Below are 27367 nucleotides of genomic sequence, written 5' to 3'. Positions count from 1 at the left end.
GAGTTCTCCATTCTGACCCATGCCCTAAAGTCACATTAATATCTGGGACTCCTTCCAGACCACCCCCCACCCCCAGCATCAAATGGTCAGTGCTGTACCCGCTTGTCCTAGTGAAGTTAGCAAGGCTTCAGGACAGCCCAAGCTTTGTAGGGTTGTTCACACTTGTGAAACACCTACAGAGGGCTCAATGGCTCAAAATAGGCTTTAATTTTATGTCTAAGTGCTGCCCTTCACAGTGTGTTAAAAGAGAAGAGAAATCGCATAGAACAAAACGAAACAAAAAAAGAAACATTCCCACTTGTCTTTGAAAAACTGTTAGGGAAGTGAATAGCTTTTAATGCGTATCGTTCAGAGAACTTTGGAAACCTTCACCATTAATTTAATCTTCTTTTTCTCCCCCCTTGGATCAATAGAAAGATTTTCTACGGATACAATTTCAGACTCTTGTTCACTGTTAATTTTCCCTCTGTATCCATTTCAGCATCTTCCTCCTAGATTTTGTCAGTCACTGCCACAGAGATTCAGTAAGGCTGTCTTGTAATCGCCACTGGTGTCATCCTGACAGGAGGGAAAAAAAAAAAACAAAGAAAAAAAAAAGGTGAGTTCCTCTGCACGCTCTGAGTGATGACTTTGTCAGTCTGTGAGGTATGTCCACACAGGAAAAGGACTTTGGAAAGAGCAAGCGAGGCTTCAGCAGAGTTACTGCCAGCTGACACACCATCAAAAGCAAACGGAGAAATGAGGCTTGTAGCTGCCACCTGAAATAACATGTATCAAGTCCAATTCTTTTCTTTGGAATGCAGGTGAGCAATTGATCATGGCTCCATCCCACAGAGCGGCACAGACAAAGTCAGCATGAACGAGAGCAACCAAGCTTGTTGTGTTCAGATTTTATGTCCCTGGTATTTGTGTAGCATTCTCTCTTCTACAGGGAAAGAGAGGGCAATATAGTTAGCCCTGACATATGATATTTTTTTAAAAGCCACAAATATGGTCATTTTGATCTAGAGAAGCACTACAGAGAATATCACTAGCTAAAAAATTTGCTCCCTTTGAATGTTTGGTGACGACAGGTGTAAAGCCAGTTCCAGTTCTCAGAAGGAATGAATATTCCGTGCAGACCCTTGAAGACTGATCATTAATCAACATGACAGACACTGACAGTACAAATTAGAAGAAAAGGCCTTCATTACAGAACCAGACTTCCCATGGGGACTGCTGAGGATAGGGCTTCTGTGCCATTTGCACCGGGGGAGAGGAATGTCCTGGAGTCCTTAGGACAAATGGTAAAACCCAGCATTTCAGCCCTAACAGGGGAGGGTCATTCACTCAGAGCTGAGACTCAGACCTCAGAAGCTACAATAGGTTTAGAAAGGGAACCTTGTCAAAGCATATCTTACCACAGTATAGACCAGGCCTTCGCCTGGGATGAGTCAGTTTAAAAAAAAAAAACAAAAAACAAACCACACAACAAAAAACCAAAGACAAACCGAAACCACCAAAACACCAACAGCACTGTTTTGACTTATACGGCACTGGCTTGACATAGTTAATGACGAGAGAGAGAGAGAGAGAGGAGAAAACAGCACAGCTGTGTGGGAAAGGTGTAACAGGCAGGATTAAATGAATCTAGATTCATCTAGGAGATCATGAAGTGCACAGATCCAGAGTCTGGTCCATGAAAAACCTGGAGCAGTCTCTCCTCAGGTTTGGCTCTGCCCAAGTCACTTACAGAGCATACGATCTGACTCACCTTTCAGGCATGTGTGTCTCCCAAGGAGCTGATTGTTAATAGGCCTAATGAAGAAGAGCTATGATCTTAGCAGAATTACATTACTGAAAACAACCATGGAAGCATCCCACAGTGCTGGACAGGTTAGGAACGTACAGATGTGATGGCTAAGAACCATCATATGAACATGTTGCTTACCAGAATCATACTGGAGAGAGACTTTCCTGCAATACGCTTGAATTCAACCTTTATAAGATTTAAGTCAACTTCACTTCGAGAAACGATCACCCTAATAAGAGTCCCATCACGGGTGCCAGCCCCCTGCAATAACAGATATATCAGTCTGTGGTGTTAGTTGGTGTTCAAGGGATAAGCCGTTGCAAACTGGTCCAGGACAGGAGGAGTCAGCTTTCAAACATCGCTTGGCACATGTTCTGCAGCACATCTGCTTCTCCTTCTAGAAGCCCAATCCCCACCCCGCCCTGCCAGGGGTCACTGTCAATACCACAAGCCCACCATGGAAGTGTGCTGTAAGTCTTTGTACATGTCAAATGCAAAAGCAGACATGCTCCAGAGTTGGAAGTGGGCACTGAATACATATTGTCCTTCTGCAGCACCACCCATACAACACTTGGCTTCAACCAATATTGTTTAATCACTCATAGGAAAATTAAGATCACACGGGTAACAAAAATAATCACTCAGCTTTCCACAAAGTTGGGTGAGCTGACATTTTTTACGTATCAGTTGAGAGTTACAGGGGCACAATCTGCAGATGCCTTACATGTCCCCGGTTGGAACTCTTTCATTTACACTGCCATGGGGAGAACTACTTCCTTACAAGAAAATATTGTGGTTCAGTCCGTTAAGTTAACATTATGGGCAAAATTCTACCATGATCAGCCTCCTAGAAAAGCATCTTCCAGAAGTTTTGTCCATGTTCCAGAAGGTGGGACTAGGCTCCTTGCAGACTCCTAAGTCAGAAAAGCCTGACTCCCTTGGTATCTCAGGCTTAAAGGGTACTCCTCTACCCAAGGTGTCTGAAGGGATTCTGATATTACTTGCAGCAATGGCACTAAACTTACTGGATTTCACCAAAACTTTGTCTCTTCTATTTTGAATTGGTGGAAGCCAGGTTACAAGCTAAGTCCAGTCTGAAAACAAGTATGTTACAATGAAGAGTCTTACCTTCAAAGCGTCGTACAGCCTCTCTGCAAAGTAGCAACGAATGTTCCTGGTGCATTTCACTAGGCATACAAGAAGGCTCAGTGAGAATCAACGGTAATTCCAGTCCAGCGCAGCACGTAGCAGAGATTCAACATGCTTTCCATTAATTCAGTGTGCCCCTGGGATTCTCCGAGTTTATCTGACCTAAGAAGTACCCCTTACTACCTACTAGATACCCTTATAAAGTAGATCCATCCCATAACAGTCAGCTGCTGCAGGAGAAAAGGCATCAGAGTCAGACAAAAGAAAGGGAAACATAGCCACTCTTACCAATAGCCAGCATGGCATCCTCAAGTGAACCATTAGTTTCACTCTTGATAGAGTCTTCTATGCTCTTACCAGCCAGTTTCTCATATTCTTCAAACACTGAAACACAAAAACCTTTCAATTTTTTGCCAAGCAACTGCTCAGTCATTTTGTGCACAATATTTACAGGTATGGCTCGGACGAAAACACAGATCCTGCTAAAGCAATGGCCACATTTGCACCAACTTCAGGAGGCTTTAGTCAAGCCCAGAAATCAGCTACGAAAATGGACGGCAACATTCGCAAAAACCCAACCCATCCACAGGTCTTAACTCCCTGCAAGTTCAGTCACCTCATATTCATTTGGAAATCTGACCCTTCATTGCTGTCTTTAAACACAGAAAAGAAGCAGACAACAGAAGGTTAAGCACAGGTCCATCATTCGGTCTTGTGTTTGTTGATGTCACTAGCTTCAGGAGCCAAAACAAAATAAAATTAAGTATAGGACTAGGCTGTGCATGGTACTTGGACTTTAAAACGATGGCAAAAGTTTGGGAAAACTTACTATTTCAACCACATTTTTTTAAAAAAACAACTCAGAAAAGACGAGCAAAACACAGGTGCAGATTCCAAGATATTTGAACTCCCACATTAACAAAATCTCAGGAACAGAGTTGTTGTTCACCTTATACACTCTGGGTACTCTGGGGTTCAGAATTACAGATCTCAATTTGATTCCTAGCTTTCAGACTAACAAAGAAGAAAAACTCCTGTGTGAGGGACTGGATGTCTTAATGAAGTTTGCTCGGCACTGAAGATCAGATACCTAAGCATTAACACTCAGATACTTTGGGGAAAGGCAATGCCACAGAATAGACAGATGGATGCAGCCTTCTCAACTCAGGCCTACTCCCCACATTAAAAACAAACAAATTAACTGCAACAATTGCAGTCATGTTTTAAAGATAAACAATAACAGGCAGCTGTAGCACAGAGGAAATTACTTACACGGTGATACAGTAGGTCCCAAAGATTGCTTTCATCCTGACAACAACTAGTTGAAATTCAGTTCTTAAGGGCAGACACAGCCAAAGACGAGACCACTTGTTTTCTAAGTGACACTGGGAGATTAAATTTGAACCACAAGGGGGAGCTGGCCTCCAGGGCCTAGAAAACAGCCTGGGAAGACACCGGCTTGAAAAAACTCAGGCATACCTAATTTATCACCAGCTAAATTTACCAGTTTAGGCGCAGCTGATTTACACGGTACTTGATATGCTTAGATTCAGCTGACATAACAAGATCTGTTAGTCAAAGCATCGGACTGCCTCGGAAGTCTTGAGGTGACAAGCCAGGCCTCTGCTGCACAGGGCAGCAGGAAGCCCAGGGTTTCCCTTAGCTGGATCTGGGTTAGGGTCTTCCTCTCAGAAGCTTCTGATGCCCTCAGAAGAACCTGGGGCAGACAGGCAGGGTGCACCCCATGGTTCTCCAGCAGTGAATAACCAGCTACGTTTTGTTGATTTTTCGGTTCCCAGAAGAACCCATGTCAAAGGAGTCATAGGTCTGTCCACTGCACGCTCCTGCCTGGTTAGAAGGCAACTTTGTCTCCTTCAGTTCATAAGAACAGCTATAACACCCAGCCATCACCAATGTATAAGGACTCCTAGATAAGCCGCTTGATTTTTTGGCAGCACTAAGCCTTCATAGATTTTCATGAAAGCTGCTGGCAGCTTTTGATTGCTGGATGACAAAGGATTAGGAGACAGACTGAAGTACCTATTTCTAACCGCCCATCTTTCCCAGCTGTAGCGCTGCCTCTTCTTTTTGGCAAGAGTGATGACTCATTTCAGAGGCTTGGGAATATGGACTCTGCTCCATACCTTTCAGCAAGTGTATGGCACTCCTTGTGCACAAGATGGTGATGAACTGCATCTCGTCAGTGCCACGTATCTTCTCCCCAGCAGCATAGAGAGTCTGCAATTTAACACATAATTGTTAGAGAGGCGTTCTGTGTGTGCAGCTGGTAAAGGAACAGAGTTTGGCTTAAGGCAGTGCTAGGGTAAAGGGGTTTGAAGTAACCTAAAACACTGTGTGAATTAGACTCTCCCAGAATGGTTGATTATGAAAACCCTTGACCATGTCTTCCAGTCAAATTGGAGCAGCCACTACCTCCACCCTTTCCAGCCCTCCTGCAGCAGCTGGAGCAGCCAACAACACTCTTGAGGTTTCTTCTCTGTTCTTTGGTGTCCCACCCCACCATACTCATAATCTTTCACGTGTCAAAAGCAGCTGAGCCCAGCTTTTTTGGAGCTTTTGCTCCTCTTTGGAACTGCAAGGCTTAGCAGTGGAGACAAAATTGAAGAACCCCAAGTTGCTTCTGCTTGAAGACCACTCCTCCCCAGACTATTGGGGATCCAGTCCTCTGCTGACCAGAGCTCTGCTGCCCACTGACGTTCAAGAGAGGTGGGATGCAGGCATACGACTGATCACAGGCATTTGAGAGTACCTCTGCATCCTGGTGAGCCAGCGCTGTGTCCACGTAGAGAGTGGCATTGTCCCTCTCACCCTGTGAGAAGAAAAAGAAAGGTAGCCATTTTGTCTCATGAAGATTCTTCCATATTTAAGGATCACAGCGTACATTCTGGGCAAAGACTGATTATCCTCAGCTATCTATTTCTGCGGAGTCAAGCAGTAATGTTTCAGACAGCACGAGGGCTAACTCCTTCACTGAAAGGCACCAAAATCAGTCACATGAAGCACAGCCAAAAAAATCACTAAGTTATTCTGCTGCTGGGCAGGAAAATTTTGAAAATTTGATAGGATAAATGTATTCAAACACACTCAGCATTGAAGGCACAGACATTGGAAGAGTGGGAAATCATAGTGGAGGGGCACTGTTTTCTAAGAATGTTGTAGAGTGCGATGGCTTTACACATATGTAAAAGGGAGGTGTCTCCCTGCAGCGGAGCTGAGTGTAAGTTCCCAGCTGTCTTACTGCTGCTAAGGGAGGGGGTTTTCCTGCCTCAGCCACATTGAAGCTGAAACATAGATCCAGTCCAAGTGACATGTTTGTCTCTGCAGTTTATCTGGAGATCATGACTGTATTGCCTCTTGTATTGCATGCCTTCACCAAAAAAGAAGGGAAAAATGCGAAGATCATTATACCCTCATTTCTCTTCTCTAGCATTACCTGAAGAAGGCAAACCAGAATCTGTTCCAAGTAGCCACTTGTTTCCGATTTTATGTCTTCTTCCAGATCAGAACCGTACTCTACCCAAGGAAAAGAGAAGGATAAAGGAAGGATTTGTTATTTGGGTGATATATTCAGGATATTACCAGTCACCTAGAGGACACACAATAGCCTGACACTAGTCAAAAAGGTCGCTAGGGAAAGAAACCAAACAGGTCAGCTCACACTCCCAGTGATACCCAGGTCAGGCATTTGCATCCAACGGAGTCACTAGCTCCACTGATGTCCAAGGCATAAACACGGAGCTAATGTTAGAGATAAAGTTTAGGGGACCAAAGAGACACCAAATTGTTACAAATACGTTTTTGATAAATTCCCATCTAGAGCGTATTTAAAGGGGAGAAAAAGCCAAGTGCACAGCTATAGTTTTGTTTGCATTCTGACAATAGCTGGTGTGGCCAAGCTGAACCAAATTTGTGATTTGCTGACTTTTTCCTCTAGCTGGATGGAGAGTTAGAAAGGGATTTTCAAATTCTGTCTGCATAGCCATGTTCTGTTTGCCAGGCTGAAAGGAGAGTTAGGTTGCACCTTCTTGCTTTTAAAAATCCCATTTTCCTGCTGCCAGTGCTAGTTGGTAACACCATTCCTGCTGCACAATCAGGCAGTCACACATTGCTCTGACCACACAATTAGAGCCCCAGGTACTTCACCTTCTTTGTACGCCTTGATTATCTCTTTAATCTGCGCTTTTGTCCGGGATGCCAGGATCTCTATGATAACATCTTCACTTGTTCCTATACCCTTTAATAGAAAACATAGTGGAGGGATAAAGGTGGGGAAAGGTATCTAGTCATGAAGTGTAATTTATTGCTAGAGCAGTATGTTTAAGGGAGGAGTCAGATGGCAATAAAGCGTTAGGCTGTATGCTGAGCTGTGAGAAACTGTCAGGATGAAAGCTGGAGGCATAAAGCACCTTTGGTTTCAACACGGTTTGTTTTACTGAGGTACCTGATTCACTTCTGCAATGCATTTCTGGATCTGAATCTTTGCCGACAGACAGTGTTAGAGGGATACGATTCTATGATATGGGTTGACCAACGCTTGCCTAGTCAGTTCATTTTGATAGACCTCTCTGCATCCGAAACTTGAAAAGATACTATATCAATAGGTAGAATCTCAGCCGATGCCAGGCTGACCCTGGCACCATCACTCCTTGATTTCTTAAAGGTTTCTTGTCTCAGGTTGGGAACCAGGGCAATAGCTTTGTGTCATTGAGCTCCATTCATAAGGGACACCGCAGAAACCAGCAAAGAGATGATTAACTGAAAACCGTCATCTGTGGATGTTCATTCCTTGCCAAAGCTGAGTTTAGTTTTGCTGTTGCCTTCCCAAGGCTCTACACGACATGTTTGTACAGAGACTCTCATACACCCCTAAGAAAAGCAGCATTTCCCTCCAGATATGCATTAATAGCACAATTAACTATTTCATTAGGAATGAAACAAACACTGGATCCGTGCCGCTACTTAAGTATCAGCATGCAATTTGCTTACCTTCATGGCATCGTGGAGCTCCTTGGCATCATACTTGAATGGGGAGTACATGAGAGCTACAATGAGCCTCTCAAAGTTGCCACTCAGTTCAGACTTCAGGCTTTCAATCAGATCCTGTTGAACATGCATCACACAGTTACATAGAAAGCCTCAGAGGACATCTTTACTGCCTAGTGGTCTTTCCACCCCCATGGCCTACAGCAATGAAGCTGAATGACAGTATTGTGTTGATGGTTTATTAGGAGAGGTCCTGGGACTGCAAGAGGCACCTAACTCCAAAATGGGATTTGTGTAGGTTCTTCCACTTTCTCTGTTGTCCCATTACTCAAGCTTCTCCCTGGTAGTAATTATTTCTGCAGCAGAGTAGGGAAGATGAAAATCTCCCTCCACCCTCATTTACTCAGTGAGCAGAACCAGGCAGCTAAAGGCCTTGAGTTGAGCAAGGGATGGAGCTTCACATAGTCAGTTCCCAAAGCTTGCATATGAACATGCATCCAGGGCTTTTGCAGAATCAGGCACACAGTCTGAAGATAGACTTCAAACTTTCCTTTTACTATAATGCAGCTTTTTAGGGTACGACTCACCCTGTTTTAGTGGGATGCAAGCACTCTATTCATTGTCCCATACTTGCCCCCCACCCATTAGCTTCCCCTTGCATGGCAGTCCCCCTTCCAGCAAGGGTCATTGGAGACTCCTGTTTCTACGCTGACCCAAGACCCTATATTGCTCTTTCCCAATACATTTCCTTCCTTCTGCCCCTCTTTAACTGTGACTCTCAGACAACTAGCTCCAGAGTACGGCTGGTGGAAGAGTTTTCCCAATAAGAGTAAGATTTTATCAAAGACAGAGAGATAGCCACAGGAAAACATGGTTGTCAAAGCCGCAGTTTGTTTTCATTTTCAGATTTTCCAAACAACTGTAATTAAATAAGTCTAAGTTGAACTTTCTTTGGCATTTGAAATGGCCCCAAACCAAACCAATATTTTACTCAAAATGCCACTTAGAAAGGTATCAAGTTTTGTTATAGCTTTCAAAGCAATACGTTACACTTTAAGTTAAAATAGATTTTAAAAAAAATATTTCTAGTCAAAATGCAATTTACAAAAGAAATTACAGTCTTTGGGGGAAAGCCAGTTTTTCCAATAAAAAAATTTCACACATTCACTCCAGGGCTTATAAACTAATATTAATCTACTTATTTGCAGAAGACCTGCGTATTGTTTACACCCTGCTTGCAGGATGAACTGTACGCCCATTTACTACATCCTGCACGCAGTGAAACAGTGACTGAATACGGCTTTGTTTTGGAAGAACCTTTCCAAACTGTCCTTTGAAGGATTTGGCAATCTGTTGACGCTGCATATTGCTCCTCTTGGTTAGGACATCAATTATAGCCTGTTCATCAGTCCCTGTGGAGAGCAACAATTAGCCATAAACACAGTGCACAGAGTAAGTTAAGACTAGTCCAAAATCCCAATTCAAGTATTCAGACAACCTTCCCTAGTTCATTGCCTTCATAATGTAGAAGTTCAAGTATGTATTGAGGAAACTTTAATTTTCGACGTAAGAAAATGGTATCTCTGGCTGCCATTCTCTTAAGGAATGGCTTTTAACTTGCCAATTGTAAGCAGAACATAGAATTTACACATGTGGTTGGAGTCAACTCACCAAGCCCTTTCATGGCCTTGTACAGAGTCTGAGCATCAGGTGTGGGGTCAAAGTTTAAAGCACCTGTCATGGGCTTGCCCTCTGCTTCACTCTGAAACAAGAAGAAAAATAGGGGACTTCTCACCACTGCTTTTCATCAGCTGAAGAAAAAGTATTTTGGAAAGTAAATTAGTATTATTCATTGCCTACACATGGGGAAGGCACAGAGTGGAGGGGTTGGTTCAAAATGTCTCAGCAGAGCTCTGAAGAGAAGACAAGTTTCCTGCCTCCAACTGCCTCTACCAGCCTTCGGCTCCTGGCAGAGACATGAAGTGCAAAGCATGGCTGCAACAGTCATTAGCTGCAGGCAGGCCGGTAGAAAAAGCCGAGTGGGCTAAGACTTTCTTATTCACCTGTTAAATACAATACTTCATAACATGTATGCTATCATATTATACTGCTATTAGGAACTGCATTTCTTGGTGGTTTGGTGCAGGGTAGATTTTACCTGCAGTTTTTTGATTTCATGGAATAGTCGTGCTCTCACAGACCTTTTTTCTAGGTAGCAGATTCATTCTCCTGCTGCTGCTTCACTTGTGCACGGCTGATTTCAAATATTTCTGCTGGAAGGATTTGGGCCAAGAGACTACCTCAAAGGAAGAGATCCACCTGGAGAAGTGCAGGTTTGACATTCTCCCCTGAACCAAGGGCCAACTGCACAGGAATCCTCCAGACAGATGCCTAAGGCACTGCCAGTGCTCGAATCTCAGGGCAGAAAGACATGCTGAGACTTATTCCAGTCACCACAAGGTAGTGGGGCCATCAATCAGAACACAGGCTTAAGAGCCTGAGTCTAACAAAAGCTGTTAGTCAAGGGACTGGCTTGAATATATTGACGCATCTCTAACAATAAGGTCCTATCAACAGGTGAGTACATGAGTGGTTAGTCATAGAGAGTTATCGCCACTTTATTCCAATAACGGATAGAATTTCCTTAGCAGCAGAGAGATTTAAGTTGCCCCAGGAAACTACTATATTCTCATAAATTTACTTGCAGGGATATGGTTAATATTGAACTAATGATATCAGTATGACTTGATGGATTTTTCAACGGGGGTAGCCTCAGAATCAGATAAAAAGCACCTTCAAATCAGAGCTTACGGATCAGAAGGAATCACTATTGTTGTCCCATCTGACTCGCATGACACGGACCACCAAGTGCCACCCAGTAGCCTCCTGTTATGGTGGAAATCCCTTCTGCTCTTACCTCCTGTGCAAAAGAGGACCCTACCCCTCTTCTAGAGTGTCATCCAAGTCCTCCCCAGAGAAAAAGCCTTCAAGTGATCTTTGCCAAGTAGAAAAGCTTGTGGAAATTCCCTTCAGGACCTTCATTCCTGTTTTTAATGAGAGGCTGGAAGATGAATGGCTGGTGCTCAGGAGTGCCTGTCAACAAATGCCAGGTCTAGCCTAGTGCCACAGCTGAAGCATACCCACACTGTGCTGCACAGATGCTCAGGCTGGCTCTGGGCAAACTAGCTCAGGTGTCTTTCTTGACTCTTTTACCGGTAGATACAGCTGGCACGTGTTTGCATGCTGGCCCCTTTGCCAGCCAAGCTCTGAGAGCAGTGACAAGCAAGCAAGAGGCAATGACGGGTATCAAGAGAGGCAGTGTGTTCACCAGTCAGGAAGATCTGGAAGAGGTCTTCAGTTTGCAGAAGTTTGCTTTACAGCCAGCACAGAGACAGATTCTTGTGCTACCACAGCCTGCTCCCAGCAGAGAGAGCAGCTGCAGAGAGGACAGTAGTGTCAACTGGAAACTTCTCACTAGATGCAGCTTTGAGTCCCAATGACTACTGAGCAGCAAATTTTAGGCCATGGTGAAGCTGTCACTGCAGAAAATGCAATGACAGATTAAAGCATTGCCACCCCCAAAGGTTCGTCATCAGTCTGGAACAGGAGGTTTGGCTGAGCCAGGAGGACCATTGCAAGTGCTCCATTTCTGCTCCTCCGTGAAGTCAGCCAGCACTGCCACAACTGCTCTGGAAAGCAGGTTACACTCAACCATCTGATTTTGCTCTGAAAAAGATGGACAATCCTCTCTAGCTGCATAGAAGGTCTCATGTGAAAGAAATGCTTTGGACCCGTGCCTGGTGACTCAGAGAAAGAGGGAGTGCAAAGCCGAGCTTTCATTTGGAGGCAGCGGAAACAACTTAAACAATAGTCTTTTTTGGATACTAATTCCAATAAACATTTACAGACTATCCTGGCTCAAGCAGCGCTCTCATGACTCATGCATACGTGTTATTATCCATATATTTAATTGTTCCAGCACAGGTACAATCACAACAAGTTTCCAGAGTAACCCTGCTCAGTTTGATCTTGTTTCTCCACGTGAATTGATCCTACAATTACCCAACTGAAACTACTTGAGTCATCTGTGTAATACTCATGTGAAGATGAATAATTGGCACGAAAGCAATGGAATCAGTGTACCTTACAGCTGAGGCTCTGAAAAGTTTTACCTGTAAAATGCAGGGAAAGGGAATTAAAAGTTTTCCTACCAAAATATGTCCAAACCTAAACAGTAGCTTATTGAAAAGCTGGAATTTGTGGACAGGTGGGGTTACTTGTTTTTTGTTTCATTTTTTTTCCCAGCAGAATGTTTCTGAAAAAGTTTCACATTTTTTCATACTGTTTGCTTTTGAACTCTATTTTTTAATGAAGGGCTTGGAAAACCAAAACAATTTTCTACCATCCTTCCTTTGCCCTCTCCTCTTCATGCCCCCACCCCCTACAACACCAACAGGCAAGAGATCGCTGAGCTTTCAAGGGTTTTTCTCCTTCTCCTTTTCTCACTCTAATTTTTCAAAGATTACCAGCTTGGGAGGGTTGTGTTGAACAGATCAGCAGAAAGGGAAAAATTAAAGTCAGAGCTTTACTCCAAGCTTTAGAAAAAGTCCGTTTTACTGTGCTAAACTTCCAAAAGGGAATAGGGAAGCAGAGGGAGACCAGCAGAAAGGAAGATTACAATTTTAATCTTTCTGGGGAAAAAAAAAAAATCATGATACATTTTGAGATCAGGAAAAGTTTCCTATCGAAGGAAAGTAGGAATTAGCTTGATCTTCCCCAGCCACCAACGTGTTTTATTTCTCCAGTTGCCACCTTGCTGTTGCAGAACTGCAAATGAGAACCTGAAAAATGGTCATGTCCATGCAAAGTGGTTTCTCACTCCTTGATGATGTATTGCACCTGAGGTAATATACACTGCGAGGCAGCTCTCCTACACTTCCAGGGCACCTTTGCTGGCACAAGGCAGCAGAGACCCCTGTGAGGCCCCCTGCTCAGCTCACCCCTTGCATGGACTGCTGAAACATGAAGCCTTCTTCACAACAAGGCAAAGGGGGGGACAGAAATCTTTCCAAAGGCAACACAAAAGCAGCCAAGAGAAAGCTGGGTGCACTACCAGCAGTGGTGATGGGCAGGGGACTGGGACAGGAAAGAAGACTTCTCTGACAGTATTCCTCCATCACATGTCTCCAGCAGGTCTCTTCTAGGCTTATTGGTATCTGGGGATAAAATCTGGGGATAAATGTGGCCATCCACATAGGCTACTGGGAGAGCTGCCACCGATGGCAACAGAGCTACGCACATCACTAGAGCTGCCTCCTGCCTGACCCGACCCGTACTCCGGAGGCTGCCTCAGCACACCCCACGAGCATCCCCCCATCCTGCTGCATTCCCCCCAAAGCCACAAGAGTTTAAAAGAGAACATACACAGCATTTCTGGCTCCTAGCAGACAGACAGAGTATCCAAGTCCACATTATCGTTGCAATATTAAAAACCCACCAAGGAAAGAGACACTGCGGCTTGACCACATCTGCCTCTGTGACAACAGCCTGCCAGCGCAACTGGGGACCAAACCGGGGACAGGCCAGTGCCCAGAAGAGAAGAAGAGAAGGGAGCAGATGAAAAGCCTGCAGCTTTCAGACCTAACGCAGACCTCAGCTGTGTTACTTTGCTGCTCCCCAGTACTGTCTCCCCACGCACAAAGGCACACAAACACCCCCTGCCCCACTCCCAACTGAAGGGCCAGGGAGAGCCTGCTCTTCCTCTTAAAGCCAGCTGTCATCTTAACACCTTCCTTAACTAAGGTTTTGGAAGTGCTGGAAGCTAATTTTACAGTCAGAAAAATCAGTAAATAGGTCTGGCTGATTTTTAAAGGGAAACATTTAATACCCACACAGAGCCTGATGCAACTTATTAAGTCGAGGTGTTTTACTTCAGTATTTCGTCTACTTACCCAGGCCCTCCACCATGCCATTGCCGTCTCAGTAGTGATACCTGGGTCTGTTGGAGAAGAAAACCACACATATCACACCTCACAGTTCAAGAAACTGAGATATGAAGGGGGTAGGGGGAGAAAAGAAAGAAAGAAAAATTATTCTCAAAAAACTTACCACAAGAAAATTGGAATAACTGTACTCCTCAGGAGGCTTATTCCCTCTGGAAGCTGCAGAACGTAACTGGCCACTCTGTGCTGGGAACACGCAGGTATAAACCACCCTTATCTACAAATTCCGCGGGGAAACGCCTTCAGACATGGCTCAACCTGTTTTTCACACAAGATCTCACAGGGAGAGATTAAATTGCTTAATAAACCAGGCTTCCTTTGTGAGGAGCCCTACATTCAACCCCATTGACTAAAGCTCATTGTAATTTTTCCACTCCTTCTCCCCACACACACCCTTCCCTGCTAACATTTTGGCCTCTGGCACCAACACAAAATGTAAATTACAACGAGGTAATTTCTCCACTAAGACTCGGCGAGTTCTGCTACAACAGAATCAGCCACTCGCTCATTATTACGGACTCCCTCTATCTCTACCAATCTGGAAAACAGCAAAACAGGACTCTAGGAACTTAACAAACACTCCTCTACTTCCCTTCCTTCAAAAAAACTAATTTAAAAAAAAACACAAAACAACAACAAACAAAACCCCAACAAACACAGCCACACCCCACATCATAAATGTCCTATATCTTACAGTAAAACTCAGTAAAGCAGCAGACACTAGAGAGACTTGGGAGGTTGCCCCTGCCCCATCCCATACCTAGACTTGCATGGCATGCATCAAGAAGCATCTCCAGGCTACCATAGGACCAGCATATTTAAGGCTAACAATTTCAGTAATGCCAACCCCAGCAAAGCTGTCACAGGGCTTGCACTAGCTACTGTGGCGTATTAAGGCTGAGGAGTGGAGTGTAAAGTGTTTTTTAGGTTTGGGGTTTTTTTTCCCCTTTTTGTGTTTGTTTTAAAAAGAGACGAACTGCTCTTAATGGTTTCATTTGGAGAAATGTTTCTGTGAAATCAGCTAAAATATCTTATGGTTGTAGCAATATTTTCCTGTCTAGACTTTTGTCAGAATCCACTCGTGCCAGCATTTATTTATTTATTTTAAATGGAAAGCTGCCCTGATGGAAACTTTCCTACCAGCTATATCTTAACCCTTGTTATATAGGAGCTCTGTCGCCTCTCACATTTACAGACCCACATGGGACACTGGTTAAACACCAAACTATGGGCTTCTCTTATTTCCTTTCCACACACTGTTATTTCACTTAACCCAGCAGGGTCCCCGATGGCCTGGGAAGCTGCCCTGGCTATTCCTGAGAGAATGAGCTGTGCCAGCTGCTCCTGCCTCAAACACATCCATCATACAGCAAGGGCAAGCTGTGAAGGAGGAGGCATTGCCCTTGGCATAATAATCATGTCACCAGGGTCTGGCGCTGGCTTGGTTTCTAGCCATGTTTGAGAGGCAGGTTCATCAACAGCACACAGCAAGGAGACCTCATGGGTGGTCCCTCCATACCCCCTCCTCCTGGGGATAAGGTGGATTCAAAAGCAGGGTGGATTTGCTTTAGCTGGATCCGAAGGCTGTGCCTGGCTGGTTACATGTGCCTTTTCCCTGTGTTGGGATTTAATTGGGTCAGCTTGCCACGGAGGTCAGCTTTCTTGAGGAACCCAAGGACAAAGAAGCCATTCTAGGCAGAAAATCAGAGTCACAGCAAACAGCTGTAGGTCACGGAGGGGAGCAGAGACCAAACCAGGCAGAAAATGGGAAAAAGCCCAAGTGGTCATTCTTGCCAGCACGAACTAAAAAGGCTGTGAAGGGACACAACAGGGGATTTTAATGCAGAGGGACACTGGCCAGACTTTGAGAAATCAATATGGATGAGCTAGGAAAGGTCTGTAGAACCTGAACCCTGCAGCAGAGCTCAGGGCAGTGCTGCACAGTCTCAGTACGGACCAGAGCAGTTGGCACTCGCAGGCCAGTGGAGCAGGAGGCAGAGACTACAGTCCAATATCCCTTTTGCTTGCGTAGATGCTGTTAAACTGAGAAGCTTTAAACATCAACAGATTCATCTTCACTCCACTTCTTGTCCCTCCCTTAACAGACGTGCTGTGTATGTGAGTGAGCTTATCCGTGGTTCATGCACTTTACTACACTGTGCCAGAGACACACACACCTTTTACAGCACAAGCTATTGGAAGGCACAACATCACATATAATCACTTCAGTGATTACCCTCAGGAACATGCAAAGCTTCAGACGAGGGGCAGAAGATGATGCACGGGTTCTCCCAAGCCTCACTGTCTCACACGTGCACACACACCCCAAGGCCATTTTTGCACCTCAGATAACACTCCTCTTCAGAAAGTGAACTCCAATCCACTAACAATAGAAATTCTGCCAAACATCACATTAAGGTGGTCAAAATTTGACTCAGACGTGGATCTTGTTTGCTTGTACTGTAGGGTACTGTGGTACCCCACAGAATACAGTCATCTCTCAGCTGTCTGTGAGATGGTTACCTGGGCAGTGGGTCCAGACATTCGTAAAGTGTCTCCACAGTGAGCCTTTCTCAAGCCTCATCCAGGGGCCTCCTCTAGGCTTTCAGAGAGTCCCCAATATGCCCGGCACAGTCATCAGCCAGCAAGAGTGGGCAGAAACCTCCAGCAGAAGATGACATGCACCATGACCAAGTTTGGTGTGTGGGTTTTTAAGCCTTTTGGTCCAAATCTATTTTCAGCTAGAGAAAATGAAGAAGTTACCAGGGTACTTCGCTTTTCTTGACTCTGCCCTTGGGACTTTCCAAGGTTGAATCATCAGGGGCAGCTCCACTGTCGCTACATACTCAACCAGTGTAAGTAAGTAAGTTGTAAACGAAATCACAAGCAGGAATTTGCTCAACCTTTTTCAAACCCCAAAAATATTTAAGGCACGAGGTAAAGGTGCTGATAGCCTTAGAACAGTGCATTACTGGCACTGGTTCAAGAAGCTTTCACCACCCTTTAAGCTCCGACTGCTCTGTTTTAGGTCAAATAAGAGCAGTCTAAAAGATACTCTAATTTAGATTGAGGGTGACTAAAGTCTCTAGGGTGCAGAGGCAGCCCACTTTTCCATCTGCAGGTTTCTAAAGTCTGTCCCTGTGCCTGGAAAGCGTCAGGCCAGGAGCCGACTGCTTTGGAATATGAAAGCTTATGGAAACCAGGTTCTCAACTGCTCAGCAGTTTCACTTCCTCCATGGCTTCCTCCTCTACTAGGACTTTTTCAAGCCTAACAAGAACAGTACAGCCCGCTGGGAATTGCATCCCAAAGTTTGTATTTGTTTGTTTTTTTCAGCCAGAAACTTGGAAATCAAATGCAATCGTTGTGGAAACAACAGACCAAACACACAGAGATACTTTTATGCAAAACAATAATCTGATGAATCGTATAACTACTTGTATTTGAGGAAATCAGAGCTCATCCCTCAGACTGAACAGGACAGAGGCATTCTGTTACAAGGCTAAAAGATTAATAAATTTCTCCAATCCGGTCTGGAGATCATACCATGTACAACCGTAGCTCTTATGAGGAGACAGTTCACCAAACTGCAGAATTTTCTTTTATACATTGGTCACCAGACTCCCGCAGTACTACGCTTTCCAGATCTAAACATAACCCCTTTACTTCTTTTATCTCTATACCCATTATTATCAACACTTTGCCCTACCTTCCAGTGACTTACACCAGTCTCTTGTCCCAGCTGTGTTTGCAGACAGGCTTACACCCTCTCAGTGCACAAACTACACTAGTTTCATCTTGCAGATTTTAAGCCGCTACAAAAACAAGCCCAGAGACAAAATACTACCTTCTACTGCTCCCCAACACTTTTTTTTTCTTTCTTTGCTTCCTATTTATTACTAATTAAATGGATAGGAGCAGCTGAATCCCCTCACAATTTTTAAGACCAAATGCCCTTACATCTACTAATCAGCTCACCGTCACCTGAAATCTGATCATTATAAGGGAGAGCTGTGCAAATTTGCCAGCAAGCCAATCCAAACAGAAAGTTATTGTCTGTTTATGAAAGAGGTGTGAGCTGGGGAAAACGAGCAGATGGGGAAGGCAGCAGTTCTGAGCAAGGAGAGCATCTGTAATGCAAAAATAAAGTCACTAAAGCCGAAAGAAGTTGTACTCACATACCTGGCAGCCCAGTGCTTACCCTGCCCTTTCCTCTTGTGCCTTTGAACCATCTTTCACAGTGAAAATGACCCCAAAATAGTATTATTTCCATTTGAAAATCACTATCACAGCTTCATTTTCCAAGTTTCTTTTATTACCGCAAGCACCTTTGTGCCAAGTATCGCAAGGAAAAATCTACGGCTATATATTGTGGGGGGTGTTCAATCACAGAAGCAGCAATAGAGTAAAAACTCAGGGCTTGATTCCCCTCGGCCCCTTCGTAGCTCAGGGGGTTGAGCCGTGGGGACAGCGGGGCCGTGCTGCAGGGGACTTTGCCCAGAGGTTTGCACAGGTTAGTGAGGGGTGTGTTGACTTTGCCTTTGCAGAGCACCTTTGCTGCCCAGGGCCCCTCTGCTGCTGGTGGGAGGGCCAGGGTGAGGCAGGAACACAAACACAGCAGAGCACGTCCCCTCGGCTTGCTCTGGCCCTGCTCTGCTTCTGGCCGACTCTGCCTGAGCATTTTTCTGCTCATTCCTTTCTTTCCCGAGTGCTGGTGCCAAGGAATTCCTCCCTGTCGCCCTAACAACCGTTCCCCACACAAAGCAGGCAATTGCTGCTCTCGTTTAACCCCAAAGGCCAACAGAGAAAGCAGCCCCTGAATCAAAGTGGGCAAAGGCAGCTCACTTGGGTCTGACGGGGACATGAGAGATGTCAGGACTTCAAATGCCAGCAGCGGGCGGGATGCAGCATTCAGGAAGCCTCTGGATGCTTGTGTGTGAAGTACTTTGTGCGCCTCCTCACCTAGCTCTACAGGGATAATTTTTTGTGTAGCCCTTGATGAAATAGGTACAGGTGTCTGTTGTACACAAGTGAAGACAGCCCTGCTGTTTCAAACGACCCTGCAACGGAGACAGACTTACACAGAGGAGCCTAAGGGAGAAGAGAAAAAATCCCTGGATGTGTCTGAAGTCCAACTGTTTGTAGCAAGGCAGCAACATACCCTTTACTGTTTGCATTGATTGGCATGTCAGACAGCCTTTCTAGATAAGATATGCTTTTCTCCAGCTTTTACACACTTATTAGTAGTGAGGAGACATAAATTACTTTTTCTAAGGGGTAGAAAAATAGGAGGTTTATTACACTGCTAGCATGGCGTACAACGTAGGTGTCCAGCCTTTTTGATCAGACCAGGTATCTACCAATATCATTATACGTCCAAGAGCCACAAATCGCATGGTATCTATCTCACAGAGGAGAGAGAATCCTTTGGTTAGGGACGGGAGACAATAATAACTCTTCAGAAATCCTGCTGAGGGCTGGGGTAGGCTGGGACCAGCAGCCACCACCTGATGCCATCCTTTGTAGCCCCTGCTGACTTGCTTCACTTTGCAGCAGGAATTGAGCCAGCAGCCTCTGTCACAGGCTCACCCTGATGCTGATCATGCAGTACTGCCCCAAAAGCAGTTTCATCCGGATGCCTCGAGATCCACACAGAGTTCAAGCATTGTGGAAGGATCTGTGCTGAGGGAGGTTAAGGTTAAAAAACAAGAGAACATGGTGTCACTTCTGATTCCCTGGTAAAATCAGAGGTAATACAAGTGCTTCAGGGAATATCCAGCTTTGGCATTGACGCTTTGTCTGCTTATGTATCTCATTTTGACTGCATGTAGTGTTCTTTTTCACATCCTTCTCTACAGCTAGATTTGCCTTGAGCTTTGAAGTGGCCGTATTTCAGCCTAGAGCTGGCTACACTGAAGAGAACATCCTGGAGTAGGCTCCATGAGATGCTACCAGTTTGGCTAGGCTAGGAATGGTGGCTTGTAACTGCTCAGAGGCACAGTCTGGAGCACTGCTCAGTAGTACTGTGTCTGGGCTCTGGTAACAAGGGCCTATAACACTGCATTTCAGACCGTGGCCCTGCTGAGCCTGAAGAAGTCGGGAGCCAAAGAGCAATCCCTGGTTTAAAGAGCTTACAGATTATTAGGGTACTTTATTATCATGACATTACCATCAAAATACCAATGCACCAGGAAGAACTTCTCCACAGGGTGCAGATGTTTCTCTGTGTACCTCTGTCACCTGTGAAACTGGTGGCAGCTCTTGCAGTGATTGCAGCGAGTGCTGAGCCAGACCCGTGGCCTTTTGCTTGACTTTGGTCCCCCTCCCACTGATGCAGAATTGCAGTGGCACTACTGACGTCAGTATGGCCATGCTAATTACACTGATGACACTGTGATTGATACCCAGACCTCTATTTGCATACATTCAGATGTCTCGGTGGACATCGCAAAGGCATCTGTGTCTCAAAATCTTGACAGAGGAAAAGAGAGGCAGAGAGACATGAAGTATTGCTTTCCTCTCCCAGGGACATGGCGTTTAGTCCCTGCTCAAGTACCTGTGAACTTCCTCACCTAAGCAGACCACCGGGGGACACTTTCCATGAGCACTCACTTGCACCCATGGGCAGGAGCGATGCTTTGGTAAGTGGGCCTGCCTGTGACAATTTGGCATTCGAGGTATAGACAGATCCCTGAGCCAGACCTCACAGCAATGTGGGCACTTACACATCCTGCCCCTCACCTGGATGCCAGCTTCCAGCAGCCATTGGAGAATTCACAGCTACTGGGAATGTGTGTGGAGGAATTGTTTGGGTTTGCATTCTCTTGTGTGCTTACACAATGGCTGTTTCTAAGAGAAACCAACATATTTTACAAATGGTTTTTTGTAGTAACAAGAACAGAAAACAGGGCAAATAATCTTATGAGAGAGGAGAATTTTGAACCAAAGGCACTAAAATTAGCAACAGTGCTGCTAAAACAGCCAGCTCTCCTTAAGCTGAGGGCTGTGGTCTAGCTGTGTTAGTTGAAAACCTTCCAAGTATTCAAGTGTTTTCTTGGAGAGCTCTGCCAGATATGGGTGGGTGATCTAAAACCGGTCTCTCTGTGATACTGAGGTGATTAGAGTCCACTGGGTCAAACCAGAGAGGATGTGTTCAGGGTCACGGAGAGACCAAGAAATCAAAACAAGCTCTCCCCAGAGCCAGACTCAGCACCACAGTATCTCAATGGCAGAATGACACAAAGTATCCGTTCATGCCTTAACAGACTACCTTGTGTCCCAAACTGTGTGTTATTTTCAGCACCGATTTTTGTCACAAAGGTGCTAAACGAGGGCTGAACATTTCAGACATGGAATCGTTGTCATCGGCTCAGTTAGGTGCAAGAACAGAAGAGGACAGATAGTCAGGAATTGCCCGCCTGGAGGATTTTGCGTGGCACCTGTTTGAGGGTTGATCTGTGTCTCTTTGATAGCGATACAGCAACCAGGTCGCACCTGACTAGTGAGCGTGCCGGTATGAGAAGCGCAGTGTAGAAAACACAGCGCAGGCTGCTGCGTGCTGCGGCGTTACCAGCTTGGCTCTGCACGGAGGCTGCGAGAGGCTGGCACACGGCCAAGGAAGGAGCGGCTCTCAGGAAGGTGAAGCAAAGAGCCTGGAATGAGCTCCATGGCAGGAGCTGAGGAGGGACTGGTTGTGGCAGAGGTCTATGAGTGCTGGAAGGAGGAAAGGTGGCAGCACCAAGGCCTGCCCCAAGCATCCTTCATGGGTCAGCCTGCAGTGGAAGCAGAGAGCACGGAGCAGCGGGACTACCAGGCCGCAGTAACCTATCTGCAGTTCTGCTATTGAATGGTCTAGAAATGCTGAACCCTTCCAGGTCCAAGAACTAAACGTCAGTGGGAACCCTAAGCCATCAGACCATTTTTAACTCCGTAGATCTAGTTTGGTGCAAAATACATAACGAAACATGCTGTTGGCTTCGAAGACAGTCATCGTCTCCAACGCTGGGCTTTAGCGAAAGCATCACATTGCTGCAGAAGCAGTGTGATGTCTGGAGGCTTACTTTTGCTAGGTCAGCCATGTCCGGTTCTGTTCCTTTGAGCTACTGGGAATCTCAGCATAGACTTGGGCAGTTCCTATATGAGCAGGGAAAGTACTGCATTGCATCACAAGCTGATGGCAACTGCAAAACAAATGAAAACTCTTGGCCCAGGGGACTTCTATAATTCCCGTTTCCAATTTCCAATTGTATCAAAAGGCAGTTCTCTGTCCTGATGTAAGCGTACGTGCGTGTGTCCACATGAAGCAGGACAATCACATAGATAAGCATCTGCATAAACTCCCTTCTGAGATTGCAGGTGAGCAATGCTACGGACAAAAGCAACCTGACCTACCGGGGTGAGCCCATACTGCCAGCAGCAAGTTGTTCCTTGCTCAGTAACTGTGCAGGTCCCAGCTGAGCACATGGACCTCATGCTCATGGCAGCTCAGACGGATGCTGGTTGGTGTGGAGACAAGGAGGACCAGAGAGGGAATGGCAGTGATGTGGTCCACAGGTTTCACAGCCAGGGAATTGCTCCTTGGCAGGACAGATGAAGGGAGAGCACCTTGAAAACACGTCCACTTTGTGGGTGGTAGAAGAGGCTGTTGCTGGAGCTGGAACTGCTGGTTTAAGCAGGGTTTCCACAGCAAAACCAGCTTGAAACAGATTTTTTTTTTTTTTTTGGTGCTGTTTTAAAGCAATGCCGATTTCCCACTGTGCTCTGGAGAAGTCCGAGCGGGCTGCTCCGCTGCGGGAAATAGGCTGTCGAGTCCTGCCCTCCAGCGGCAGCCTGGCCAGGCCTGCTTCCGCGCCGATGTCCCCCTCCCCAGCCCCGCAGAGCCCCGCACTGCCCCTGCCAGGGCACTGAGCGCTGCCAGGGGGCTGCGGCCCAAATGGCCACTCGGTGCCATAATGGCCTCACGCCCGCGTGCGGTGGCCTCCCTTCCGCAGGTGAAAGCCCTGCCGAGGAGCATCTCCTGGCTGGCATCGAGTTGGGTGTCACAACATCCATGCTGGGAAAGGCTGTGTCAGCCCTCACAGGACAAACGCGCGTTAACTCTTTCCTTGCTGTGCGCACCGGAGGGTCAGGATTGCCACCGCGAGGAGGGGGAAATGCTGAGGGTGCTGCCAGGCCCCTCCATGGGGCAGGGGGGGATTCACCACACAGCGGAGCGGCAGAGGGGGTGTGGGGCAGCCAGGACCCTCGCTGGGACTCCAGCCACACTTCTCAAAGGGACGCTCAGCCAGGGTGACAGGCGTCCAGTGAAACTGCAATTTCTCGTGGCCCCTTTTCCACCCTGGGGCACGGAATAGGTCTGCTCAGAGCGCGGCCTCCAGAGCAGCTCCAATCACCTCCATTCCTTGTGCTGGAAGACAGGCAGTGACAGAGTGCCTTGGGGCTCTCAGGCAGCCCTACAATAACAAGTCAACAGGCTCTGGGGGCTGGCATTTGCCCTCAGCCCCCTGTCTGAGCAACAGCGGACTTGTGGGGGCAAGTGCTTCCCCACAGTTCATCCTCTGCGTGCAGCTCTCCAAAAGCCGGTTAGGGAAAGGGCTGCTGGGGCCCGATCCTGTCAGAAACACGTCATGCACTTTGCTTGGCTGCAAACACACTGACGGTCTATTTTTACACTTATTTCCTGCTGTTGAGTTGGGGCTTCTCCTGAACTACCAAAAACGCCAGACGTGAGTCATGCACATGGCCAGCACTGGGAGCCTCTCCCGCCTCTTCCCTCTGCCCCAGGGGGAGCTGCAAAGGTACCCAGAGAGGAAATCAGGTGGCTGCTGAGCCTGAGAGGAGCCACCATAGCTACAGCTGCAGAAACTTCCTGGCCAGGAGTGCTAAGCTATACAGTTCAAACAGCTCTCTTTTTCCAGCAAGGGAAACTGAGGCACAAAATGGAGGGCAGAGAAACAGCCGTAGCCTGATTCGCCTGCAGTAGCATCACAGGGGGGAAGGAAAGGCTTAACCCTGGCTGTGCCACCCTGCAAAAACAACTCTGCAGAGTTGGTGAACCCAGGGGCGCCCTGTCAACTCCTCACAGCCCCTCTTGGTACCAGCAGGCTGCTGCTCGGGCTCCCGGGGAGCAGACAAACAGTGGCTGTGCATAAGTCCAGAAAAGGAGAAAAATTGTATTGATGTGTGATGCAGAAAATTCACCCTCCAGATACACCTTCCAGGAGACCATGGTAGAGCTGCTGTCTGAGGCCACCTGGGGAACATCCCACCTACTCTTCCAGGGGTGGTGCTGGGTCCGGCTGGCCTGGGTTAGAGTCAGACCTTCTGCTGCACGTGGCCGCGAGGGAAATGAGCTATTTCCGATTTTGACCTGTGAGTCACTTCAGCAACGCAAGCCATTAGTATTGGCAAAAAATAGACAGAAAGCTGGGACACTCCAGAGCCTGCAGAGAGCTGCAGTTTCTCCCTGCCCAGTTTTCCCGTAGAGAAGGATGAGCGCTGCAAGGCATCGGTAGCACCTGGCCGTACCTGCTGGCTTGGGAAGAGACAGACCCCACCAGGGCCTCTGTGACTGTTCTGGTGCGTGAGCTGTCACTCGTGGTGTCTCAGACACAGGCTGTGTGCATTCCTGGAGCACGTGGCTCCTGGTGACCCATGGCAGACCCAAATCTACTGTCATGATGATGATGGCTTGTAAGGGTTGTTAACTACCTTCTGAAGCACCTGTCTGCCGAGGACGTTGCAGCATTTCCCAACTGGCACCAGGCCCAACAGCACCACCGCTGCTCTGGCATCCCCTTAGCACCAGAGATCCCAACACACCTTACACAGGTGGATGAGAAATCCAGAAAGTAATAGAAAAAACTCCTAAAGCTGACCAAAATTAACCCCTACATTCGGGCATGTTCACTTTTAGCTAAGCTATTCCTGATGCAAAAGGAAAGAGCGGCACAAAGCAGCCACACTTGTGTTTTTGAAGAGGATGAGCTGCCACATATGCTTGCCATATTTTCCCATTGGTTTTGGTTGGCTAAATATGCCTTTGATGATGAAGGAGAATCTTGGGACTCCTGTTTTCAGCACAAAACATCTTCCTACGTACTGAAAAAATGGAGACTAGAAAACATTTGAGGGCACTTAGTATTTTACCTTAACAGTGCGCGAGCCAGGATCAATAAGGAAAAAGTCTATTTAGTAACCTGTGTCAAACACGTGTGTTTATTACATGTGGATAAGACCCAACTGCTATGTTCCACTGCCCTCTGCGAAGACTCATGCTCTAAATCCATATCCCTCTGCCATCAGAGGGAAAAGTGCATACCTCCAATGCAGGGTGTTCTGGGTGACAAGACCTAGGACGTTTCTGCAGGGCCCCTGTTTCTATCATGAAGAAACATTCTGCACCCAAGGATCATGGCCCAGAGACTCAGCAGGGTGCAGGAGGACACCAGCATGGACAAAGGGCAACTCAGCTGCTACATGGCAGTGACAGGGTGATATGAGAAGAGCTCACTTCAACGAACTTTGTGGCAGAGATACAAATGGGGTTATCTAAGGACCTTCGGTGAAGTGTCTGTCCATGCACAAGAATCATGCATCTCTGAAAGCTTAAAGGGAAACATTTCTCAATCTATGTCTCAGGCAAAACCTTTCAGCAGGATGTTCCCATTCTTTCAGGGAGCTCTTTCATCTTATCTCATTGTCTCACAGTTCTCCTGAGCTGCAATCAGAAATCAGAGTAATACCTGGCTAGGAAACTTCCAGTGTGCCCTCTCTTGAAAAGGGGGGTGCTCAAGGTACAGGGAGGGGGGTACTTTGCTGCAGAAACCGATGAAGCTTGAGATGAGGCTAACCCAAACAGCAAAGCACGATCACAGAGTAAAGATCAGACAACTTCCAGCACGGGCAACATGCTCTGCCTGTGGTTTCTTAAGGAATGGGAGGATAGGGGGAAAGGGCATTTTTTTTCAGTTCCTGGCTCAGACTGCTGAAGCCAATAAAAGTCGTGCTGCGGACTTCCATGCAGCCAAATAGGGTATGCTGGTGTACGTTCACATGTAAATGCCACTCCTGAGACCGTGAAGCATGTTTGATGAAAGATGCTAAATCAGCACTAGAGGCTATTTATAGACAAGTCCGTAACCAAAGCCCTGGATCTGCACATTCCCAGTCTCTGGGGAAGTTCAGGTCAAATCTGAATTTTGTTGTCTCAGGCAGGCATAAACCTAACCAGCCACAGCTGCAGCCAGTGTCAGGTTTTTGTTAATGCAGAACAAAAATGTCCAGAGCCTTGGTTCCAGGACCGCTTTTGTTTATCTGATCTCTTTCGAGAGCCCGAGCTTGCCTTTCGTGTAAGAAGCAGATGGAGGAACAAAAAAGAGCGAAGGCCACAAAACCATTCCGGGTGAGTATTGTCTTGCCAGCTTGGGGAGCACAGCGAGGGCAAGCCAGGCTCTTTGTCAGAGCCCCTGACTCCACCAGGGAGGAGCACAGCTCCAGGCAAAGGATTTTGGCTCCCATTAGCAGCAGAGCCAGTTGGAGCTGACAGAGGGAGGTGGGTGCCCGGCTCAGCCACCACGCAGCTCCCACCTGCTTTGCCACAATGACTTCATGTGCCTACTAGATCCCCAAAAATCAGTGCCCATCACTTTTGCAGATGAGGGGCAGGGGGCTGCATGTGAGCAAGGACCAGCTTCCTTTCCCATTGCGCACAGGGCTGTGGCTGCCATGCTGGGCAGACTGAGAGCACAGCACAGCTCAGCAGCTTTGCAGCAGCCTTGATTACCCATAATTGCAGCCTGCTGGGGTTGGAGATTTTTGCGGCCTACCCCTCTTGACCTTCTTGCCTGTCTTATGTTTCCACCAGCTTCCCCCCCGTCCCAAATCCTCAATGGGACTTGAAGAGGTACAGAGGAAGCATTAGCAGCAGGGAGGGAAGAAAAAACTAGCTTCAGACACAGTGAAGGAGAAGGGATCTTATGATCCTTCACCCTTCAGGCAAGACTCCTAAAATTCAGTAGCTGTGTTTGAGTACAGACCTTGGTTAGAGCCTGGTGACTCCCGTGCTTTCATCAATGTAGGATTTGCCAGAGAATTTCTCTTCGCTAAAGTCTTGAGCTCTAGCATCTTATCTTGTATGGCTTTTACTTTGTTGTTTCTATGCAGTTAGATGACTTTTCAAGATAGCAGCAATAAGTTCAGATCCTGCCCCATGTGTCAATCAGTGTTTCAGCACTGACTCCAGTGGAATTTACTCAGCATTTCTACCCTGCTACCCGAGATCTAAAAGGGTTTCCAACAAATGATGCCCTACCTTTGAATTGGGCAAAGATCAAAATTCTCAGGCGCGAAACAGGAAAGCGAGGCGCAGAACGTATCCTTGTCTCTAGGCAAGTAATGAATCAGTAGCAACTCAGGGATGGG

The 27367-nt window shown here is 46.6% G+C and overlaps 1 protein-coding gene across 1 annotated transcript; it reads right to left on the bottom strand.

Annotated features, from left to right (window-relative positions):
* Nucleotides 1-350: 350 nt before the first annotated feature.
* Nucleotides 351-27327, bottom strand: ANXA8L1 (annexin A8 like 1). Its single transcript, XM_063338482.1, has 14 exons — nucleotides 27258-27327; nucleotides 14054-14223; nucleotides 13897-13943; nucleotides 9617-9707; nucleotides 9263-9357; nucleotides 7949-8062; nucleotides 7106-7196; nucleotides 6396-6475; nucleotides 5712-5771; nucleotides 5086-5179; nucleotides 3230-3325; nucleotides 2921-2979; nucleotides 1931-2053; nucleotides 351-558 (listed from the first exon to the last, which is right to left on the bottom strand). The coding sequence occupies exons 3-14, from the start codon at nucleotides 13915-13917 to the stop codon at nucleotides 502-504; spliced, it is 981 nt and encodes a 326-aa protein (XP_063194552.1). The 5' UTR covers nucleotides 13918-13943; nucleotides 14054-14223; nucleotides 27258-27327; the 3' UTR covers nucleotides 351-501.
* Nucleotides 27328-27367: the final 40 nt, after the last annotated feature.

Source organism: Chroicocephalus ridibundus, chromosome 6, assembly GCF_963924245.1.
Source record: "Chroicocephalus ridibundus chromosome 6, bChrRid1.1, whole genome shotgun sequence".
Taxonomy (NCBI): domain Eukaryota; kingdom Metazoa; phylum Chordata; class Aves; order Charadriiformes; family Laridae; genus Chroicocephalus; species Chroicocephalus ridibundus.
This window is presented reverse-complemented; position numbering and strand designations above follow the sequence as displayed.

What these genes read in the sequence shown, in the direction of transcription:
- ANXA8L1 (XM_063338482.1), bottom strand. Translation starts at nt 13,917, where the DNA reads ATGGCATGGTGGAGGGCCTGG. An exon ending in TCAAAGGACAGTTTGGAAAG is followed by an intron (nt 8,063 to 9,262) that starts GTTCTTCCAAAA and finishes CATGTTCAACAG; the next exon opens with GATCTGATTGAAAGCCTGAA. An exon ending in GGATGCCATGCTGGCTATTG is followed by an intron (nt 2,980 to 3,229) that starts GTAAGAGTGGCT and finishes TTGTATGCCTAG; the next exon opens with TGAAATGCACCAGGAACATT.